Source organism: Piliocolobus tephrosceles, chromosome 19, assembly GCF_002776525.5.
Source record: "Piliocolobus tephrosceles isolate RC106 chromosome 19, ASM277652v3, whole genome shotgun sequence".
Lineage (NCBI taxonomy): Eukaryota > Metazoa > Chordata > Mammalia > Primates > Cercopithecidae > Piliocolobus > Piliocolobus tephrosceles.
In genome coordinates, this window is record NC_045452.1 from 2,455,855 (window position 1) to 2,476,123 (window position 20,269).

At 52.0% G+C, this 20,269-nt stretch overlaps 1 protein-coding gene across 5 annotated transcripts in view; it reads right to left on the reverse strand.

Moving 5' to 3' along the window:
• Nucleotides 1-1,467: 1,467 nt before the first annotated feature.
• DGCR2 (DiGeorge syndrome critical region gene 2) overlaps nucleotides 1,468-20,269 on the reverse strand; it is an 84,265-nt gene continuing 65,463 nt past the window's right edge. For all 5 annotated transcript variants that reach the window (XM_026448954.1, XM_026448953.1, XM_026448955.2 and 2 more), the window contains 4 exons: nucleotides 13,583-13,786; nucleotides 6,970-7,122; nucleotides 6,205-6,441; nucleotides 1,468-4,281 (listed from right to left, as the gene is read on the reverse strand). In XM_026448954.1, coding sequence (XP_026304739.1) covers nucleotides 4,025-4,281; nucleotides 6,205-6,441; nucleotides 6,970-7,122; nucleotides 13,583-13,786 — 851 coding nt within the window. In that variant the 3' untranslated portion in view covers nucleotides 1,468-4,024. The remainder of the gene's footprint in view (nucleotides 4,282-6,204; nucleotides 6,442-6,969; nucleotides 7,123-13,582; nucleotides 13,787-20,269) is intronic.

Here is a 20,269-nt window from a genome sequence, read left to right on the forward strand (position 1 = left end):
CCAGACAGGCAGAGTCCTAGTGCCCACTCTCAGAGTCTGCGCCACACCAGCTGCACCACAAGGAAGGCGAGCACGATGCCAGGGGCGCGCGTGGCTCAGTGGCAGCCGCAGCTAGGAAAGACTAGAAAGTGGCCAGGCTGCTGGCCTGGCTGCTACGTATGTATTCATTAGCTAGGTGGGCTAGGGGCATGGCTATTGAGGAGAGGGTGGGAGGAGGCAGTCCCCAGGCAGAGCCACCAAGAAGACAGCAAGCTCTCCAAACTCACCCAGGTGCGCTCTGGTCCCAGGGCTGCACGGAGTGCCAGCAACAACCGCTGAGGTTAATCCTGCAGGGGAGGGGTGACCTATTATTATCCCCACTTACAGTCCAGGAAACAGAGGCTGGGGACCAGAATGACACGCCAAAGCCACCAGCAAGAAAGGTCAGTGAGGGCACCTTGGACCCCAGCACCCATGACTTTCGGGGCAAGGATAGGAGGAAGGTGTAGGATGTCTCTTGCCCCACTGTGGGCATAGAACTGCCACCCCATCCCAAGACCACACCCTGCCTCCTACCCGGGCCCCCCTGTGGATCCAGGCCAAGACGGAGCCCTGCAGGAGGTCAGAGGAGGGGACTTCTTTGCACCCCACGCCTCTTTCCAATCGCCAGAGGGCAGGGCCCTACCCACACTGGGGATGGGAAGACGGCCCTTACCCAGAGGCAGGGCTCGGGGCTCTGTCCAGAGTGCTGACAGTGACCTGTGTGCCCAGGACTCAACAGCACCACTCCAATCCTGCCCCAGAAGATGGGATAAAAAATGAGGGGCCGCAACCTTGAGGCTCCCATCCCTGCCAAGGGACTTACCAGCTCCTTTCCTAACCCTGATCCCTCTCGTGTCCAGCCGCCAGACTTCCCCCAAGTATACACACCTGGAATGCCCCCAGAGCAGGGCATGCAATCACACTTCCTGGGCCCCCTACCTTCTGAGACCCAGAGATAGCACCGCTGGACATGTGTCAAGAGGCTGCAGAGGACCTAGGCTACTTTGTAACACTAGGTGGCTTGGACTGGAGGGAGGGGCTATTTCCAGCCACCTGGATGATGAGGGTAGCTTAGAGCAGATGGGGCTGACGGGGCCAGGTTCCAAGCCCTGCCCAGACACCCCGTCCCATGCTGGCTCCCAGATGGTGTCAAGCAGCCTCTATGTGGATCCTGTGCAAGTCAGCAACACCTGCCAAGGCAGCAGCCAATGCCCCGAGCGAGGCTGGGTGCTGCAGCATAGCTGTAGGCAGCTCAGGGCGGCTGCTCTCCCTGCACACCCTACCTTGGGGGCTCCAGGCTCAGCTCCGCCTGGTCCTCGGGTGGTTTGCTGGACGCCTGCAAGGGCTGCAAACCCTAGGAGCATTCTGCCGAAAGGTGGGAACCCGGTCTCTTCCACCTTAGCCTGTGGCAGCCGTGGGGGTCACACCAAGGACTGACCATGCTTCTTCCAGAACACAAGTTTATTTGGCATTTGGATGAAATGGTTCTCACAGCATCTTAAGAAAAGTTAGTGTCAACCCAACCAAAAACTAAAAACCCTTAATGAAAAGAAAACATAAAAAAACAGGCATCAAGACAATGTACAGTATCAAATCCCACCTCCACATGGCAGGTCAGAGGGCACCTGGTCTCCGAGAAACTGTGGCAAGGTGGTCCTGGGGGAGGAGGAACCCTGGAGCACAAGGTTCGGCAAGGGTGGCCCCGGGACTTGCTGGTCAGACTGGGGGCTGCAGCAGGCCTTGCAAAGGGGGCATTCTGGAGGGCGGTGCAAGGATAGATGAGTGAGTCCAGCTCTCCTCACGCCCCCAAGGGCCTCCTGGAGCCACAGAGGCAGTGGTGTTCTCGGCAGCTCTGCCATGTGGACCTTCTGACTGGCCTGACGTGCCAGTGGCCTGAGTGCTTGTGGAGGCGCATGCGGAAGGGGTTACCCAGTAACCCTTGGCCAGCCCAAGGCCCACCCTCTGCAGCCTGCATGGTCCACTTTACCCCATTGCCTCGCTGCCCCCTATGCGTCTGACTGGCCCTAATGTTCCTCTGGTCCCCAAAGGAAGCGTCCCAGTCCCACACACCTCGTGCCAGCCACCGTCCTGCACACCCAGTTCTGAGGCCAGGCAGGAACCCCCAAGCTCTCAGGCTCAGGCCCATGGGGGACTCTGTTGCGTGGTCCTCAGGCCCTCACTGGCCACCGGGCACCCATAACGCACATGCCTGCTGCTCTGGAACCTGGCTGCCCTGCCCCAGTGCATGTGGGATACATGACGTGCTTCCTGTTTTGTCTTCTGCAGCCAGCGGGGGACTCTTGTGGCCAGAACTTCCTTCTCAAGAAGTAGCAGCCCTTCTCCAAGAGGAGCGCAAGCCTGCCGGCACACAGCCTCTAGCATCATGCTCCAGCAGGCCAAGGTCAGGGACAGGAATTCAGTGACAAAACTCACTCACAGCTCTGGCACAAAGGTCAAGTCTGTCCACGGGTAACTCAAGATTCTCATTCCACATGGGATGGAAAAAATGGGTCTCCAGCCACAGCGTGAGAATGTGTCAAGAAGTGGACTGTACATGGAATCTTTCCCCGAGCAGCGCCACAGAACTGCATGCTTCAGCCAGGCCTCCCAAGTGCTGCCCCTGTAGGTCTGGAAAGACTGAGTGAGACAGCCCTGCCTCAGCACCGCCCAGGATGTCAATGACCCTGGAAGAGTGGGCCCTCACTGACCTGCAAAGTTCCATGTGCCACCCTCACCTGCAAACGCTTGGCCACATACACACAGAGACACGCAAACATATAAAGGAAAGATTCAGACATTCAACGTAGAAAAGATGGATGTGCTAAAAATCGCACAGAACCCGCTTCATCTCCAAACCTCAGAAATGTTAAAGGCCCTGTGTCAGGCAACAAGACCACTGCCCAGGAGCAGGCAACAGGGTCCTTCAGGCAACAGGGTCCCAGGCAGGGCCCCCAGCCCCTGCGCTGCTGAGGAGGGGCCCGGAGGTGTGCATGCGGCCGCTGGGCACTGAGCTGCAGCAGTGGCGGTGATGAAAGGAGTGGACTTTAAGGAGAAAGATGCAGCCCAGGAAGGTGGTTTCAGCCACCCCTCCTGCAATGAAGCAACCCTTTGTGGCACAAACAGGGTCCGGGGCAGGCCTCCAGCGGCAATTCAACAGGAGGCAAGAGCCCAGGGCTCCAGTGTGGAGAGACAGGAGGCAGCTCAGTCTCCAGAGCCCAGCAGAGCACAGCCCCACTCCAGAGCTGCTTCCTGAGGGAGCCATGCACAGCAATGCTGGGAGGGATTGACGGGGTGGGGTCAGGCCTCCTGCCGCAGAGCTAGGCTGCAGAGCCCAGATGAAAGACACAGTGAAGAGCTCAACCTCCTTCCAAGCTCTCCTTCTCAGGGGTTCAGTTTCCAGAGCCCCAAGGGAGCTCCCAGCCAGGGGCAGGGCCACCCTGATATTCATAACTGGGCTTGTGGGGCCATCTTCAGTGCAGCCACTGTGGCAAACTCAGAGGCTGCCTCCCTGAGGCAGACCCACTGCCTACACCACACCACAGTCCAGAGGTCCCTCCTGAGGGTGGCCAGCGAGGGGCACCGTGGCAGCCCCCGCTGTGCCCATCCCAGACTGGGTCAGCAGGTCTCTGGACAGCACACTGCAGCGAGCAGGCCCACCACAGACGCGTTGGGTGTGGCCATGGCCCACAGTACCTTCTTCATTCCCTGCCTCTAAATTGTGTGGTCTGAACGAATTTTGTCACTCTTCTGCCATTTATAAAGGCGAAGACAGTGGTCCAAAGCTAAGCATGTTTCTGAAGCCCTCAAGGAAGCTCCGTGCAGGCCATCACTTCTTTTGGCAGGAGGCGGGCTGTGGTCTCTATGTACACACGCGTGCCCACCAGTGACGTGCGGCAGTGCGCGGCGTCCAGGCTGGGACAGGGGCCTTTCAAGTCTCCCCAGGGACTGGTGTTTTCGACAACAGACAGGTGCTCCCAGACCGTTGGGGTACAGGCCGGGCCGTCTACACCACAGTATTGAGGGAGCTGCGACTGTGGCGGCCGCCCCCTGGCAGTGCCTCTGCAGCTGGGATGCTCCCACTCTGGGCAGGGTCAGGGGGCACGAGCAGGGAGCTGCTGCTGTCGGCAGAGTCTTCCAGGTCTGCCAGAGAGGCCCCCACAGTGGGCAGAGGCTGCTCCAGGCGCCGGGGTAATGCACCTTCACTCCCACCATCCCCAGGGGCTGGCAGGCTGACCTCCGCGGGCTCAAAAGCATCATCGTCTGCAGGGAGAGACAGAAGGGTGTCAGAGACAGATACAGGCCCGGCACAGAGGATGCAGGGGAGCTGGGCAGAACCAGGAGACACTCCTCCTGCCTGAACGCCCCTGTGAAGCTGGGTGGTGAGCAACCCCTGGGTGGCTCCCTTGGGCCTCAGATTTTGAAGGAGGAGCCTGCCCCACATGACCCCTGTTGTACCTACTGCTCCCTGTGGCTGGGAACCTGGTATATTCAAGGTGCAGGACACATCTCAAATGGCAGACACACGCCTGTCCCACCATCGGTGTCAGGTCAGGGAGACACACTGACCAGCAGTCACCAGAACAGAGGGGCCCAAAGGGAAACTGTCTCAGACTCAGTACGGGTGAAGACGCGGCTCAGCTGGAAGTCAGGGGCGTTTGTCATTAGGGAGGCACTGGTCCCAGGTGGGTGGAACAACATTGAGGACTGCAGCTGGAATGTGACAACCATCGTGTGGAAAACAGGGCTGCAGGGAGTGGCCTGGAAACCACACAGGTGTCTGCAGGAAGCTCTGATCCAAGGCAGGCTGTGTGGTAAGGAGTCCACTCGCTTTGTTTTGCCTGATCTTTATTACTTGTTTTTTTTTTTTTTGAGAGACAGGATCTTAAAAGACTGCACGCTGGTGTGCAGTGACGTGACCATGGCTCATGACAGCTTAGAATTCCTGGGCTCAGGTAATCCTCCAGTCTCAGCCTGCCCAGTAACTGGCACTACAGATGTGCCCACTACGCATGGCTAGTTTTGAATTTTTTGTGGAGATGGAGGTCTCACAGGCTGCTCTCAAACCAACCGGGGCAACATAGTGAGACCCCTCCTCCCGCCTCAGCCTCCCAGAGTGCTGGATTACAGGTGTGAGCCACTGTGCCTGGGCTGCCTGCTTGTCATTATCACAGGCCGTGCTGTCTGAAAGCTAACAGCTTACGCATCTCCCTCCTGGTCAGCCCCTCAGAGCCCCCACCCTGCTCTGCAGCCTGGCCCACTGAGGTATCTGGGATCTGCTGCCACCCACTGGCATCCCTTGTAGGAAGCTGGTCCTGCCCTGGAAGACTGTGACAATCTTGTGTCCTGAGGGCAGGGGTCAAATCCAAGTCTTTTCTGCACCCCCAGATCATGCAAGAGCTGTGACAGCTGACCAAACAAATAGGACTCAGACCTTTCGGCACAGCAGCACCAGCCTCACAATGCCCATTCTGCTGAGATGTGCGGGCATGCAAGGAGATAGCCGCCTTGGGGTGGCACTGCCTGCCAAGTACACTACAGGTTTGTGTGTGTTAGGGGGCCTAATGCACAGGGAGATGGGATGGCACACCTGCACTGCTCACCAGACACAGGGACAGGCCAGGGGTCAGGGGCCTGCCTCTCCTTAGCTACGCAGCCTTGAGGAATGGTGCCACTGTCAGATGGGTGGCAGATTCCAACTATGGGCCAGTGGCACAGAAGCCACGCTTTCCTCCCACCTCACAGAGCTGCCTCCTGACATGACACGAGGGGCTGTCACCATGGTGTCTCTAGCTCATGTGTCTTTACAGACAAGTGACTGGCTCCTGGGTCTGGGCCAGCCCTGTCCTCACAACTGCCGGTGCCCGGCTCCCCAGGTCTCTAGAGCTGGGCTGAGGGCCCTGAGGGCTGCCCAGGTGACAGGTGCTCACAGAAGGGACGGAGGGAGGAGGGAGGGGTCTCAGGCCTCCTCAGAGCTCTCTGCACAGATCGCCAGGGGCGGCCAGGCAGGGAGATCAGGATCCCTTCTGCACGGACAGCCCCAGGAGGAGCCTTACAGGAAAAACCAAAGACAAAGCCGGAAAGAAGTGAGGCCCCAGGCCTCTGCAGCTGGACAGGAGTGCTGGGCCTCGCCCCACGTGCCAGGTTACTTGACAAGGTGTTCCCTCTCCCTGGGGAGTCAGGCACCTGCAGGGTCATAGAACACACTGTCCGGGTGGATGGAGGCCTCGTAGGGCGGCGGGGGGTCGTCGGGCTGGCCGATGTCCGGGTACTTGTATGCCGTGTAGGGAGGTGGAGGGTCGTGGAAGTGGAAAGTCCCACCCTCTCCGTCATCAGAAAGATGCAGCGGCGTGAGACCTGTGCCGAACCCGTCTGGGCCGTAATCAAAGCCAGGGATCCTGCGGCCGAGGTTGAAGTGGTGCACTGGGCCATCAAAAGTGTGGAACGGGAACAGAGACAAGTCACTGGGGGCAGGCTGCCTGGCTCCTGAGCCCCCCACCCTCAGGCTGGGCCTGCCGTACCTGAGTGCACTCACCTGGCCCCGCTGCCTACCCCTCAGCCACATTCGGCATCCCCATGAGACCCCCGGTGTGCTCCGTGGCACATCCCACCCTCACCACACCCATCTGTCCCTCTGGGCTGACACTTCTGCCAGACCCAGCCTCTGGCTGCCCACAACCCTCCAGCAGGGGGGTGATCCAGGCCTCTGATCCTCAGGGGCCTCCGAGTTCTGCCCACCCTGTGGTTTGGGAGGAGTAAGGAGGGTCTTGGCAAGAACTTTCCTGGCCCACAGGTGAGGACACAGACCCCACAACATGCGGCATTCAAATCTGACCAGGGGGCCCTCCACCTGCCTCTGCCCTCTCTGTCCAGGGATGGGGAGCTCACGGAGACAGGGGTGACCTGGGGTGGGGATAGGGACCAGGGCTGTGGCCCTCAGAGGGCACTCACAGTTTGCTCCAATCAGGGACTCGATGCGCTCCCGGCGCCGCTGGCGCAGCCGGTGGACCATGAAGAGCAGCAGGGACAGGATGAGGAAGGAGGAGATGCAGCTGACAACCAGGCGCATCCCGCTGGCCATGGAGTCGAATAGGCTGTTGCCATCTGACGGGGAGGGAAGGAAATGGCCGATCTGAGAAGGGGGACCACCCTCGTGCTGGGCTGGGGATGCTGTCATCCTCCTGCCCAGGCGGGCTGTGTGGACGAGGCACGCGGTGTTTCCCTGCACTCAACCATCTTCAGGATACATGTGAAGTAAGGCCACTCAAAATCAAGAACATGGTGACAGCACAGAAGCAGAAGAGCAAATCTCAGGTCGGGAGGAGCATCCCACCATGGCCCCCGGGGCTGCTGTGTGCTAACGCCCATCTGACCATCACTGGAGCAAAGTGGGGTTTCCTGTCCTAGGACCAGCACTCCTAGCAGGCTGCGCTCACGCGCTGTATGCCCCAGGTGCGGCTGGGGAGTGGCCCTCCTCCAACAGTGCACATCCTTTTCCAGGGGCCAGGGCTGTGCACAGGCCACCACCCATATCCGTCCAACAGCAGCTTTCCTTTTGTCTGAGGCCTGGGCACTTGGAAGGAAGGTGCTCAGTTGCCCAACAAGATGAGCCAGGGGGAGGTGAGGGACAGCCCTGTCCTGGTGGGAGGCCAGGTTGGCCAGGTAGGCAGGGGTCTCATGACAGCTGCTGCCAGTTTGGAGTGGGGGTGGTGTCCCTGCGGAGCATGGCTTGGGCGGCTGCCGTGGGGAGGACAGGCTGCAAGAGAGTAGCATAGGGCGTCAGGAAGCCAGGAGGAGGACCTGCCGCGGCAGAGAAGGGAATGACAGAGGCCTGGACCAGGTAGCAACAGACTGGGAGAAGCGACAGTACAAGGTACACTTGGGACTCAGACTGCCACAACTCCCTGATGGACTATGTGGGGGAACAGTGAGCCCCTGTGGGCAGCTGCACGGTCAATTCAGGTATCGTTTCACAAATGAGCCTCTGCTGTGGTCGGGAGTGAAGCCTGTCACTTCAATCCTTAACAAGCCATGGCAGAGAAAATGTGCATCCCCTGATGCACCCAGCCCCAGCACACACGTGCAGATGACACCTGGACACAGCACTGGGTCCCACAGGCTCCCCGCTGAGATGCTCTCCTGGCTCAGCCACACCCACACACTGGGTACACACGCACCAGGCATAGGTGTAGGAGGGCTGGGTGGACCCGACTCCACCTCTTTGCTGGGTGAGTGGGCAGAAGGGGCCATGAAGCTGAGACCCAGCCAGGCTAGACGCCAAGGAGCACCGGGTCTAAGCTGCTGCGCCTTCCTCTGCTCTTCTTGGACCCTTTCATGCTTTTCCTGGCCACCACTTGGCTGGGATGCGACTAGTATTCAGCAGGTGGAGGCCAGGGGTCCTGCTCAACATTCTCCAGGACAGCCCCCATCACACAATATCTGGTCCAAATGTCAACAGTGCCAAGAGTGAGACACCCTGCCCTGGTGCAGTGCACACCCGGCTAGGGGCTCGCTATGAGCTGCCCATGGGGAGGCAGAGATGATGTGAGTGGCAGCAGGCATGAAGGGAGAATTTGTGCCAGCTATGCATCTATAACATGCTGGCACTTCCATGCACTCCTGACCTAGGTAAACTGGCAACTCACAGAAGTCACAAAATAGTGGAACCAGGAAGTGGTCCCAGAAGTAGCTGCCTCCACAGACCAAGAGTGGAAGGCCAAGGAGACTTCAGAATGAGGAGTGACCCATCAGCTCCTGGAAGGAGGAGGACCCCACACCAGCAGGGAGCCTGCCAAGCTAGGAATGGCCACTCCCACCTCTGCAACAATCTCGGCAGGCAGGACTCCCACTGCCTGCCCCAAGGAGACACTTCACAACCCCCATGTGAGTGGCTGGGCTCCCAGAGCCCTCAAGTCATTCCTGCTAGCCCAGGACACTCCATGCCCACAGAGATGGCAGCGCCAGCTCCTGCCCTCCTCCCACAGGGCCAGGAAGCACCTCCGAAAGCTGCATTTCTTGCTGACAACACATGAAGTGAACATGTGAGAAGGATACATCCTCTCACCAATTAGCTGCTTTTTCTGATGCTTCTGACCCTCCTCCAGTCTCAAGGGCACTCTCATCAGTGGGTGAAAGCTCAGTGGCCCAGGGACTGGCAACGTGCCTGTTCATTGAAGGCCAGTTCAGAGATACCAGGGGAGCTCCTAAGGAAGCAGCCTCTTTGCAATGACTAACTCTTAAATCAGTTCTAAAATAAACCCAAGGACATGGTCAAGGTCCCAACTGTACCTCAAGGTGGGGACCAGAAATAATCATCTCTCAGAACTAAGCCACTTGTAGTCAAGCTCAAAGAACAGAGCCTACCCCAGAAGCCAGAGGCCAGCCCAGGGACCCCAGAGGCCCCTTGACAGGGCTGCTCCCTCCATGGAGTTCTGGGCTGCATAGCCGGGGTTGTCTTTTGTCTCTGAGCTATCCTGTAGCTCCCAGAGAGAGGATCCAGCCTGTGCATGAAGAACTCCAATGACAACGAGCTCACCGTTTCACTGAGCTTGGTTACCTCCTAACAGTTTCAAAATCTCCATCAGAGGCGGCAAGGGGAGCAGAAGGTCAGCAGGGATCAGAAGCTGAGACCAGGAACCCAATGTGGGCTCTGTGCCTGGCAGCTGCACCAGCCAAACACCTCAACATGCCTCTGGGAACCTCATCCTATCAGGGCTGCCCAACAGCAGCAGAGCAAGCAGGAGCAGAGGGCAGCATGAGTTTCAGCTGCTATGCACCTTGGCCAGCACTTGGTGCTGTCAGTTTCATGATTTCAGCCTTCCGAGCAGGGGTGGTACCCCATGTGGATTTAGTGTGCTTCCCTAATGGCCAATACTGAGCATCGTTTCAGGTGCCTGACTGCCATCCTGTATCTTCTTTTGTAGACTGTAATAAAGTAAATCTTCTTCTAAAGCCATTTTTCAATAGGGTTGTTTTGTTTTCTTATTATTGAGTTTTGGTGTATTCTGAATATAGACCTTTGGTGTGTGTTTTGCAAATATTTGTTTTGATTCAGTCAGGGGCTTATCTTTTCATTTCCTTAACAGTGTCTTCCAAAGAACAGAAATTTTCAATTTTGATGAAGTCGAATTTGTGTTTTTTTTAAGGATCAAGCTAAAAATGTTGCATAGCCCATGGTCACAGATTTCTCTCCTATGTTTTCTCCTACAGAAGTTTTATAGTTCAAGGTTTTACAGTTGTGTCTATGCCATTTTGAGTATATTTTACACACAGAAGGAGGGACAGTGTAAGTTTGTATTTTTCGGCATATGGATGTCCTGCTGTCCCAGCACTAGTCATTGAAAGACTCTCCTTTCTCCACTGAACCACCCTTGCACCTTTGTCAAAGATGACGGTAGTGAGTTATCTCAATTGACTGTTCACAGTCAGTTAACAGATCAAACTCCTTGTTCTACTTTTTTCCTGTTCTCCCTACTGCACTTGACTAGTCTTAAACAAACAAACAAAAAAGAGAGAGATCACTTGATTATATGTAGTGTGGAACTATTTCTGGACTGCTCTGTTCCATTGATCCATGTGTCTATTCCTTCATCAGTACCACACTCATAAATTAGGCAGCATGGATCCTCCAACTTTGTTCTTTGTAAAAACTACTTTGGCTATTCTAATTATTTTGCCTTTCCACCAACTTTTATCTATCTTTTTATTATTTAAGAGACGGGGTCTTGCTATGTTGGCCAGGTTGGTCTTGAACTCCTGGCCTCAAGCAATCCTCCTGCCTCAGACTTCCAAAGTGCTACAATTACAGGCATGAGCCACTGAATCCAGCCCACCTAACATTTATTTACTTTATTTTTATTTTTTAAGATGGAGTCTTGCTCTGTCACCCAGGCTGGAGTACAGTGGCGTGATCTCGGCTCACTGTAACTTCTACCTCCCAGGTTGAAGTGACTCTCCTGCCTCAGCCTCCTGAGTAGCTGGTATTATAGGCATGAGCCACCACGCCCAACTAATTTTTGTATTTTTTGTAGAGATGGGGCTTCACCATGTTGGCCAGACTGGTCACAAACTCCTGACCTCAAGCGATCCACCCTCCCCAGCCTCCCAAAGTGCTGGGATTACAGGTACGAGACACCACGCCTGGCCCCACCTAACTTTTAGAATTAGCTTTTCAATACCTACAAAAATGTCTGCTAGAATTTTGGCTGGGATTATACTGAATCTATAATTTGGGAAGAGTTAACCTCCTAATGATATTGAGACACCTGATCCATGAACATGGTGTCTTCCCTTTTATTTAAGCCTTTGATTTTTTTTCATTACAGTTTTACAGTTTGCAGCAAACAGAAAGTGCACATATTTTATATTATTTATAATTGGGTATTTCGTGTTTTTTGGTGCTATTATTAATGGTACTTTTCTCAAAAATTTCAATTTTCAACCGTTACAGGTAGATTATATTAATATAATGAATTTTCGTTAAGGTGACCTTCTATCTGGAGACTTGGCTGAAACACACTTACTAGTTCTAGTAACTTTCCTGCAGATTCCCTAGGATTTTCTATGTCGCCATGTAATCTGTAAAAGGAGATGGTTTCATTTCTTCCCCTCTGGCCTGGATGGTTTTTCATTTCTTCTTGCCTTCTGGCACTGGCTTTGACCTTGAGCACAATGATGACAGGGTGGCAAAAGTAGACACTCTTAGCTTGTTGAAGGGGGCATTCTGATGCTTAACACATGACATCCTATTCCCAGAGTCTCCAGTTTTGGTGATAGTGTCTCGGTTCTTAATGCAATATGAGCACTTCCCAGGAGAAGGCCCCTAGGAGAGTCAGGAGCCCATGGAAGCATGGCCACAGGGTGGGCAGAGCAGGGCCCAGCTAAGTTGCTCTGGCCGTGCAGGAGAGAGGGCTGCAGCTGCTCTGGGCCTACCCAGATGCACTAAGGACCCTGCTCTGCTAAGAAGTCCTTGGGGCTGGGCAGGTTCTTTAGGCCATGCATGTCCACAAATGGGTCATCCTTGTACACATCTAGGCATTCTTACAAAGCTTGGACAGAGTGGCAAGGCAGCACTGGTAGACTCCTGAGAAATGGAACCAGGAGTCCAGGTAGCATGGCTTGTGAACAGTTTGACTCTTGTAGCCCGTCACTAAGTTGGAGGTTTAAAGCTATGTGGCTGGGCACAGGGAACTTGGTAAGCACTCAACTGGTGCTTCTCGTGGCCTTAAACAGACATGCACCCGATACGAGGAGAAACTGCCCTATAGAATGGGGTCCAAGCATCACCCTCTAGCTCTGGGTCCTCTGGTGGGCCTGGCTGCAAATGTAGCCTTGTGCTCACCACAGTCAACTTCACATGTCTAATGGTGCATGCCAGAGTGCCCACTTTCACCCAGCCTCAGACACGGCCTCTGGAGGCCGGCTCTGTCCTCCCACCCAGCAGCCTCCTGGTGTGGAGGGACACTGACAACATTCCACTCAGGGGCAGCTTTCACTGTTGTGGCCCAGCCTTTAGCTGCAGCCGCTCCTCTACAGGGACCCTGGAGACGGAGATGGCCATCACACCCTGCCAAAGCTGCTCTTCTACATGGTCCACAAGTCCAGGGACTTCAGTAAGTCCCCATCATTTCATTCTTACTGTGGAACCCAAGAAAGAAAGAAACTCATACTTTTGATTCACATTTCTCTTGAGATCTGAATTCACACACAGCTGCAGCTACGCTGGTGTGCAGAATGACAAAGCATGCCCCTGGAGTGTGAGGTGTGTTAACATCTCAGAGAGCAGCGACCCACCTGCCCCTCTCTTTTCGCAAGTAGAAGGAAGAGATCACCCCGAGATCAGATTCCCTGTACTGTCTACCTTAAAGCCCCGCCTGGTGGTAAGGAGTTTGATCTCGAAACTGAGAATAATATTTCATCTTTTTCTTGAAGATTCTAAGGTAAAAATGGATGACTGTAAGCAATGACAACTGTCACTACCCTCCGTATCATACAGAACAGGAAGAGTTCCAACATGGACATAAATTAGAAGTCTAGGCTGGGTGCGGTGGCTTATGCCTGTAATCCCAGCACCTTGGGAAGCCGAGGTGGGTGGGTCAGTTGAGGTCAGGAGTTCAAGACCTGGCCTGGACGACATGGTGAAACCCCATCTCTAGTAAAAATACAAAAACTAGCTGGACATAGTGGCACACGCGTGTAATCCCAGCTACTGGGGAGGCTGAGGCAGAAGAATGGCTTAAACCCTAGAGGCGGAGATTTGAAGATAGGTTTGAAGCTGTCAGTGGTGATTTGTGGACAAACAGCCACACTCAAGTTCAAGTTCATTTGTGACTGCTGCCTGTCACCCCAGAATGGGAAGGAAGCAGCTGGAGGGGTTGTGTCAGACACGCCCACTAGAGTAGTGGCATCAAAGTCTTTGAGACATCTCTGTGACAAACGCTGCCACTGCTGCTGCGCCATGCTCTGTAAACTGCCCTGAGTCCTCACCACTGAGGAAGCAAAGGGATGCCTAGCCTCCAGCCCCAAATAGGGAGGCTGACTTGGGACCTACTATCAAGAGTCTCACCTGGGTCCAGACACATGAACTTGCAGCACTCTTTGGGGTCCTTGCGGTACTGCTGGCAGCCCTGGGGCCTCTCACAGAGAGCAGCCACGCACATCTCAGGCTCCCCTCCATGGCAGGTGCAGCTCAGGCATGGGTCGTCCCCCTTAGGGGTGAAGTAGAACCCTTCATCCACCACGTTGTCCTTGATGTCAACACATGTTTGACCTGCAATGAGCATACATTGTGTACAGATGTATACATAGCCAAAAAAGGTAGCCTCCCCATGTGGGCCTGTGAATGCTACCTGCTACCTTAGAATGGGAATGAGGCAGTTGGAGGGGTCATGTGAGACATGCCCACTAGAGCAGTGGCATCAAAGCCTCTGAGACAGCTCTGTGAGCAAACGCTGCCATCACCGCTGCACCACCTGACATGAGCTGACCTTCCCTACCTGGGCCTGGGGAACCAACGAGGCAACTGAAGACTTGGCCAGATTATGCTGAGAGTCTTCCTAGGACTGGAATGCCATGGATCTGGCACATGGCACAGGGAGTGGCTGTCCAAGAGCAGTCACTACAACACACCGTTAGGACAAAGCACATCCAGCCAGGGCAAATGGAGGCCAGAGAGCCAGGATGGAGCAGAGTGCCAGAATCCAGGGTCACGGCAGAAGTGTTTGCCTTGAAGTTGCCAAAGTAGATTACTTACGAGATTTTCTCAATTCTAAGATGCAGCTGCTATGAGTATTAACCATTTCAAAATCAGAATGTGTCTAAGGAAGCTGCCAGTTCTGCTTGGGAAGACAGTCCACTGGACCTGAGGCACACTCTGCACAGAGCTGACCTGGGACAAGAGTAAGAGGAACGGCCATGGCTAAAAACCTAGAGTCTTCAAGTGGTAGGCAGATATTGCGAATGCCTGGAGGAAGAGAAAAGGGATGAAGGAGCCTCCAGGAGAGCTACCCTCAGTGAAAGGCAAAGAGACATGAGAAGGTAGCTTGTTACAGTCTCCAAATGGGGTAAGGATGTCTAGAAAAAAACTCTTCCGAAATTTCACAACCACAGGTCTACGCCTCACTTAAGATTGCAGTCAGCCAGGCGCAGTAGCTCACACCTGTAATGCCAGAACTTTGGGAGGCCGAGGCAGGCGGATCGCCTGAGGTCAGGAGTTCGAGACCAGCCTGGCCAACATGGCAAAACCCTGTCTCCACTAAAGATACAAAAACTAGCCAAGTGTGATGGCATGCGCCTGTAACCTCAGCTACTTAGGAGGCTGAGGCATGAGAATCTCTTGAACCCAGGAGGTGTAGGTTGCAGTGAGCAGAGACTGTGCCACTGCACTCCGGCCTGTGCGACAGCGTGAGACTCTGTCTCAAAAAAAAAGAAAAAAAAAAAAAAAAGGATTGGGGTCAAATCTAGGTCACCCATGTGGTCAGGAACTCCCAGGGCAAGATACTCACATACAATTATTCCCTGGCTAAAACAGAGAAAAAAGAATGAAGAGAAATGAACAGAGCTCCCAGAGAAATGTGAAACACCATTAAGCACACCAACATATGTGAAACAGGAGTAAAAATGCAGAGGAGGGAGAGGAGACAGAGAAAGAGGCAAAACAAATACTCGAAGAACTAACAGTTCCAAACTACTCAAATTCATTGAAAAACAATAACCTACACATCCAGGAAGCTCAACAAATTCCACATAGGATAAACGCAAAGGAGCCACAAACTGACACATCAGAGTGAAAATGCTGAAAGTGAAAGACAAGGCAAAAATATGAAAAGCAGCGAATGGGACATGATTTGTTACTTATCAGGGAACCCCAAAAAGACAAACAACTGACTTCTCAGCAGAAACAACAGAGGCTGGGGCAGTGGGATAACTGCTCACAGAAAACCATCAACCGAGATCCAAATCCAGGAAAGATATCTTCTGAAAAATAAAAGTAAAATAAACTTTCCCAAACAACAAGTGAGAGAAGTTGTTTGCAGACTCACCTTGTACGAAACACGAAAGGAAGTTTTTCAGGCTAGAAGTATGCAATCCCCAAATAGTAATTTGAATACAAACAAGAAACTGAAGAGCAACAGTAAAGGCAATCATGTGATTATAAATTACAGCCTACATGCATAGTTTTCCTCCTTTATTCTCCTAGCTGATTTAAAAAGCAATTGTATAAAATAATATGTATGGAATGTAGTGCTGGGTTTATAACATACAAAAATGTAACACACTTAAGATTTGCTAAGAATGGCACAAAGGTGGTATGTGGGAGCAAAGCTATACTGGACTAAAGACCCTTGACCTAAGTCTCACACCTTATTAAAAAACTCATTCAAAACACGTCCTAGACTTAAATGGAAAATGGAAAATGATTAAAATTTTAGGGAAAAGCCACAGAAGAAATGTAAGGCTAGGCAAAGAGTACCTGGACTTGACACCAAAAGAATGATCCATAAGAGGAGGCTGGGCTCAGCGGCTCGCACCTGTAATCCCAGCACTTTGTGAGGCAGAGGCAGGTGAATCGCCAGGGGTCAGGAGTTTGCGCCCAGCCTGGCCAACATGGTGAAATCCTGTCTCTACTAAAAATGCAAAAATTAGCCAGGCGTGGTGGTGACTCATGTTGGTAATCGCAGCTACTTGGGAAGCTGAGGCACAAGAATCACTTGAACCCAGGAGGTAGAGGTTGCAGTGAGCCAAGATTATACTACTTCACTCTAGCCTGGGCAATAGAGTGAAACTCTATCTCAAAAAAACAAACAAACAAACAAAAAAAAAGAACAATCCATAAAAGGAGAGACGAATAACCAGGAACTTCATTAAAATTAAGAACTTTTGTTCTTTGGGTAAACTTATACTGCCAGGGAAAAACAATAACAAAACTTTCTTTCCTGAAAGCTCATGTGAAGAGGATGAAGGCAAGCTACAGACTAGAAAAAATATTTGCAAACCACATATCCGACAAAGGACTGGTATCTAGAATACATAAAGAACCTCGAAACTCAACAGTTTAAAAAAAACAAGAACAAAACAGATCATTAGTTCACACCTGTAATCTCAATACAAGAGGATCACTTGAGCCTAGGAGTTGAGTTTGAGGCCAACCTAGACAACGTAGTGAGACTGTATCTCCATAGAAGATAAAAAACTTAGCCAGGCATGACGGTGCACACCTACAGTTCCAGATACTCAGGAGACTTAAGTGAGAGGACTGCTTGAGCCCAGCAGCTGGAGGTTACAGTGAACTATGATTGCACCACTGCATTTGAGCCTGGGTGACAGAGCAAGATCCTTTCTCAAACCAAAACGAACAAACAATGCAGAGAGAAAAGAGAAAAATAACATGAACAACAGAATATACAGATTGCAAATAAGCACATGAAACATGAAAAGGTTTTAACATCATTAGCCTCAGGGAAATGCAAATCAAAACCACAAGGAGCTACATGTCTACATGGATATCTGCATACCTAACAGAAGGGCTAAGATGAAAAATAGTGAAAACAGTAAGTGCTGGGGAAGACATGGAGAAATGAAATCACTCCTACATTGCTAGTGGGACCATAAAACAGTACAGCCACTCTGGAAAACAATTTGCTTATTTCTTTAAAAACTAAATACGCAACTACGCTACAGCCAAGCAGCTGTAATCCTGGGCATCTATCACAGAGGACTGAAAACACATTTGCAGCCAGATGCGGTGGCTCATGCCTGTAATCCCAGCACTTTAGGAGGCCGATGTGGGTGGGTCATCTGAGGTTGGGAGTTCAAGACCAGCCTGGCCAACATGGTGAAACCCGTCTCCACTAAAAAGACAAAAATTAGCTGGGCGTAGTGGCACATGCCTATAATCCCAGCTACTCAGGAGGCTGAGACATGAGAATCGCTTGAACCCAAGAGGCTGAAGCTACAGTGAGCCAAGACTGTGCCACTGCACTCCAGCCTGGGCAATAGAGTAAGACTCTGTCTCACACACACACACACACACACACACACACACACACACACAGAAAGAAAGAAAACATGTTTGCACAAAAACCTGTATGCAGATGTTCATGGCAGCTTTCATTGTAATAGCCAAAGACTGGAATCAGCCCAGATGTCCTTCAACACTTGAGGCCTATAGTTTGAGACCAGCTTGGGCAACATAGCGAAATCCCGCCTCTACAAAAAAAAAAAAAAAAAAAAATACAAAAATAAGTTGGGCACAGCAGCATGAACCTGTGGTCCCAGCTACTCAGGAAGCTGAGGTTCACCTGAGCCCAGGAGGTTGAGGCTGCAGTGAGCAGTGATCACACCACTGTACTATAGGGTGACAGAGACCTTGTCGCCAAAAAAAAAAAAAAAAAAAAAAGGGAATAAATTGTTAATAAAAGTAACAATTTGGATGGCTCTCCAGGGAATTATGAGTGAAAAAAGTCAACTTCAAAAGGTTGCAGACTATATGATTCCATTTATAGAACATTTCTTGCCTCATGACGATACCTGACAAAGGCCAGACCACATATGAGCAAAGGCCTCTGACCTACCATTTCTGTGGCAACCAGTCTAGGGCAGTCAGGATCTGGTCAATGGCCACCACTTCTCTATTTTGAGTCCATACTTCCAACTCAAAACCCACCAGGGAAAGTCAGATATGTTCCCCAAACCAATCACCTCCACTGCCCTGCTTCTAGTCAGCCTGCCTCTAATCAGAGCACACCTGGAGTCTTTAGGGCCCTGGTGAAAAGCCACTGTGCTGGACCCAACTCCAGCTGCAGGAGGGTCAGAAGCAGTTGTGACGGGTCCACCCTGGATACTCAGGGCACTGGGCCTGTCTAAGGCTGAGATGCAGTTAGAACATCAGACCCTACTATCAGCATGCTAACCAGCTTCGAGTCACACAGCCTGCTAGGCCGGCTACAAAAGACAGACTCTCTAGAGATGTGGCCAAAATGGATGACCTAAAGTGGAGGGTGGCGGAGACATGAAGAAAAACCCTCTGGCAAACCAGCCTCCACCCAGAACAACAATCCTGCTGACTACAAAAGCCTGAGGTGCACTGAGAGCAACTACAGTGCCAACAAACCCCAAGCCCAGCCCAACTCTCACCCAGATCAATGCCCTTCACTGTACTAAAGACCCTCCCACAAGAAAGGCCTAGTGGAAGAAAAGGCATAGCAATTGCAAGCACAAAACTATAGAACTCAGTCTCTATTGTCCCACACAAGATGTCAGACTTCCAATGGAAAGTCTAGAAAAAAGTACCATGCTCCAGAGACAAAACATTCAAAAAACCAGACTCAAATATGACACAGATGAAGGAACTTTCCCACAGGGAATTTAAAATAACTGTGATTAATTTGTTAAAGGCTCTAATGGAAAAGCTGGACAATATACAAAGTTAGATGGAAAATTCAGATGAAAGATGGAAACTGTAAGAATCAAATGGAAATCCTAGAAATAAAAAAACAGACAAAATCAATGAAACAGATGAAGAATACCTTCAATGGGCTCATAAGCAGACTTGACACAGCCAAGGAAAGAATTAGTAAACCTGAGGACAGGTCAACAGAAATTACTCAAACTGAAGGACTAAAAGCATCCAGGAGACATGATGACTAGATGCAATGCATGATTCTGGACCAGGAAAAAAGTAGTTATAAAGGATATTATTGGAACTGATAAAACTGGAATGATGGATTGTGGATTATTGTATGGTAATGTATCCATGTTAAGTGTCCTGATTTTGATCCACACAGTGTAGGTACATAAAAGAGTGTCCTTGTTCTTAGGAAATATACACTGAAGTTCTTAGGAAATATACAGCCTCAGTAGAGGCTGAGTATATACTCAGCCTCCCAAGTAGCTGGGACTCCATACTATAATCCCAGCACTTTGGGAGGTTGAGGTGGGTGGATCACGAGGTCAGGAGATCGAGACCATCCTGGCTAACACGGTGAAACCCCGTCTCTACTAAAAATACAAAAAATGAGCCGGGCGTGGTGGCAGGCGCCTGTAGTCCCAGCTACTGGGGAAGCTGAGGCAGGAGAATTGCTTCAACCTGGGAGGTGGAGCTTGCAGTAAGCCGAGATCATGCCACTGCACTCCAGCCTGGGCAACAGAGCGAGACTCTGTCTCAAAAAAAAAAAAGAGGACCACTGTCAACAAGAACGCCTGCACCACGCTCGGCAACATCAGACACATGATCCACAAGAACAAAGCCTCTCCTCAACCTGCACACAGCTGTCATTCCAGGGCCAGCGCCATCCCGCGAAGCCAGAAGCCTTTGATGAAGAGGAAGGGGACCTGTCCCACCAAGAGCTCCTGAAGCCCCTGCCCCCCAAAAGCAATAGAGTTAGCTGGCTTTAATAAAATAAAATTAAATTAAAAAAAGAAACACACCATAGACTGGCAAGGTAAACGGAGAAGCAGAGAGAAGGATGGCAGAAGCGGGGGTGGGGAAGTGACCGATGGACTCAGATGCTCCAGAGACGCCAAGTCCTTGGGTCCTCATTCCCATCTACTCTCTTAACAACACTGCGGCAGGGAGGACGGGGATGACTGTCTCTTCCCTGGGAAAGAGAACGGTGGACTCTAAGACGCTGACCGCACTGCCCTGGTCACAGAGCTGTAGACGGGCCCCAAGAACAAGGTGTGAGCTGGTGAGGGGCGCCCACCGCAACACGGCAATCAGGTTCTGCCCCAGAAACCTTGGCTGGTGAGGGGC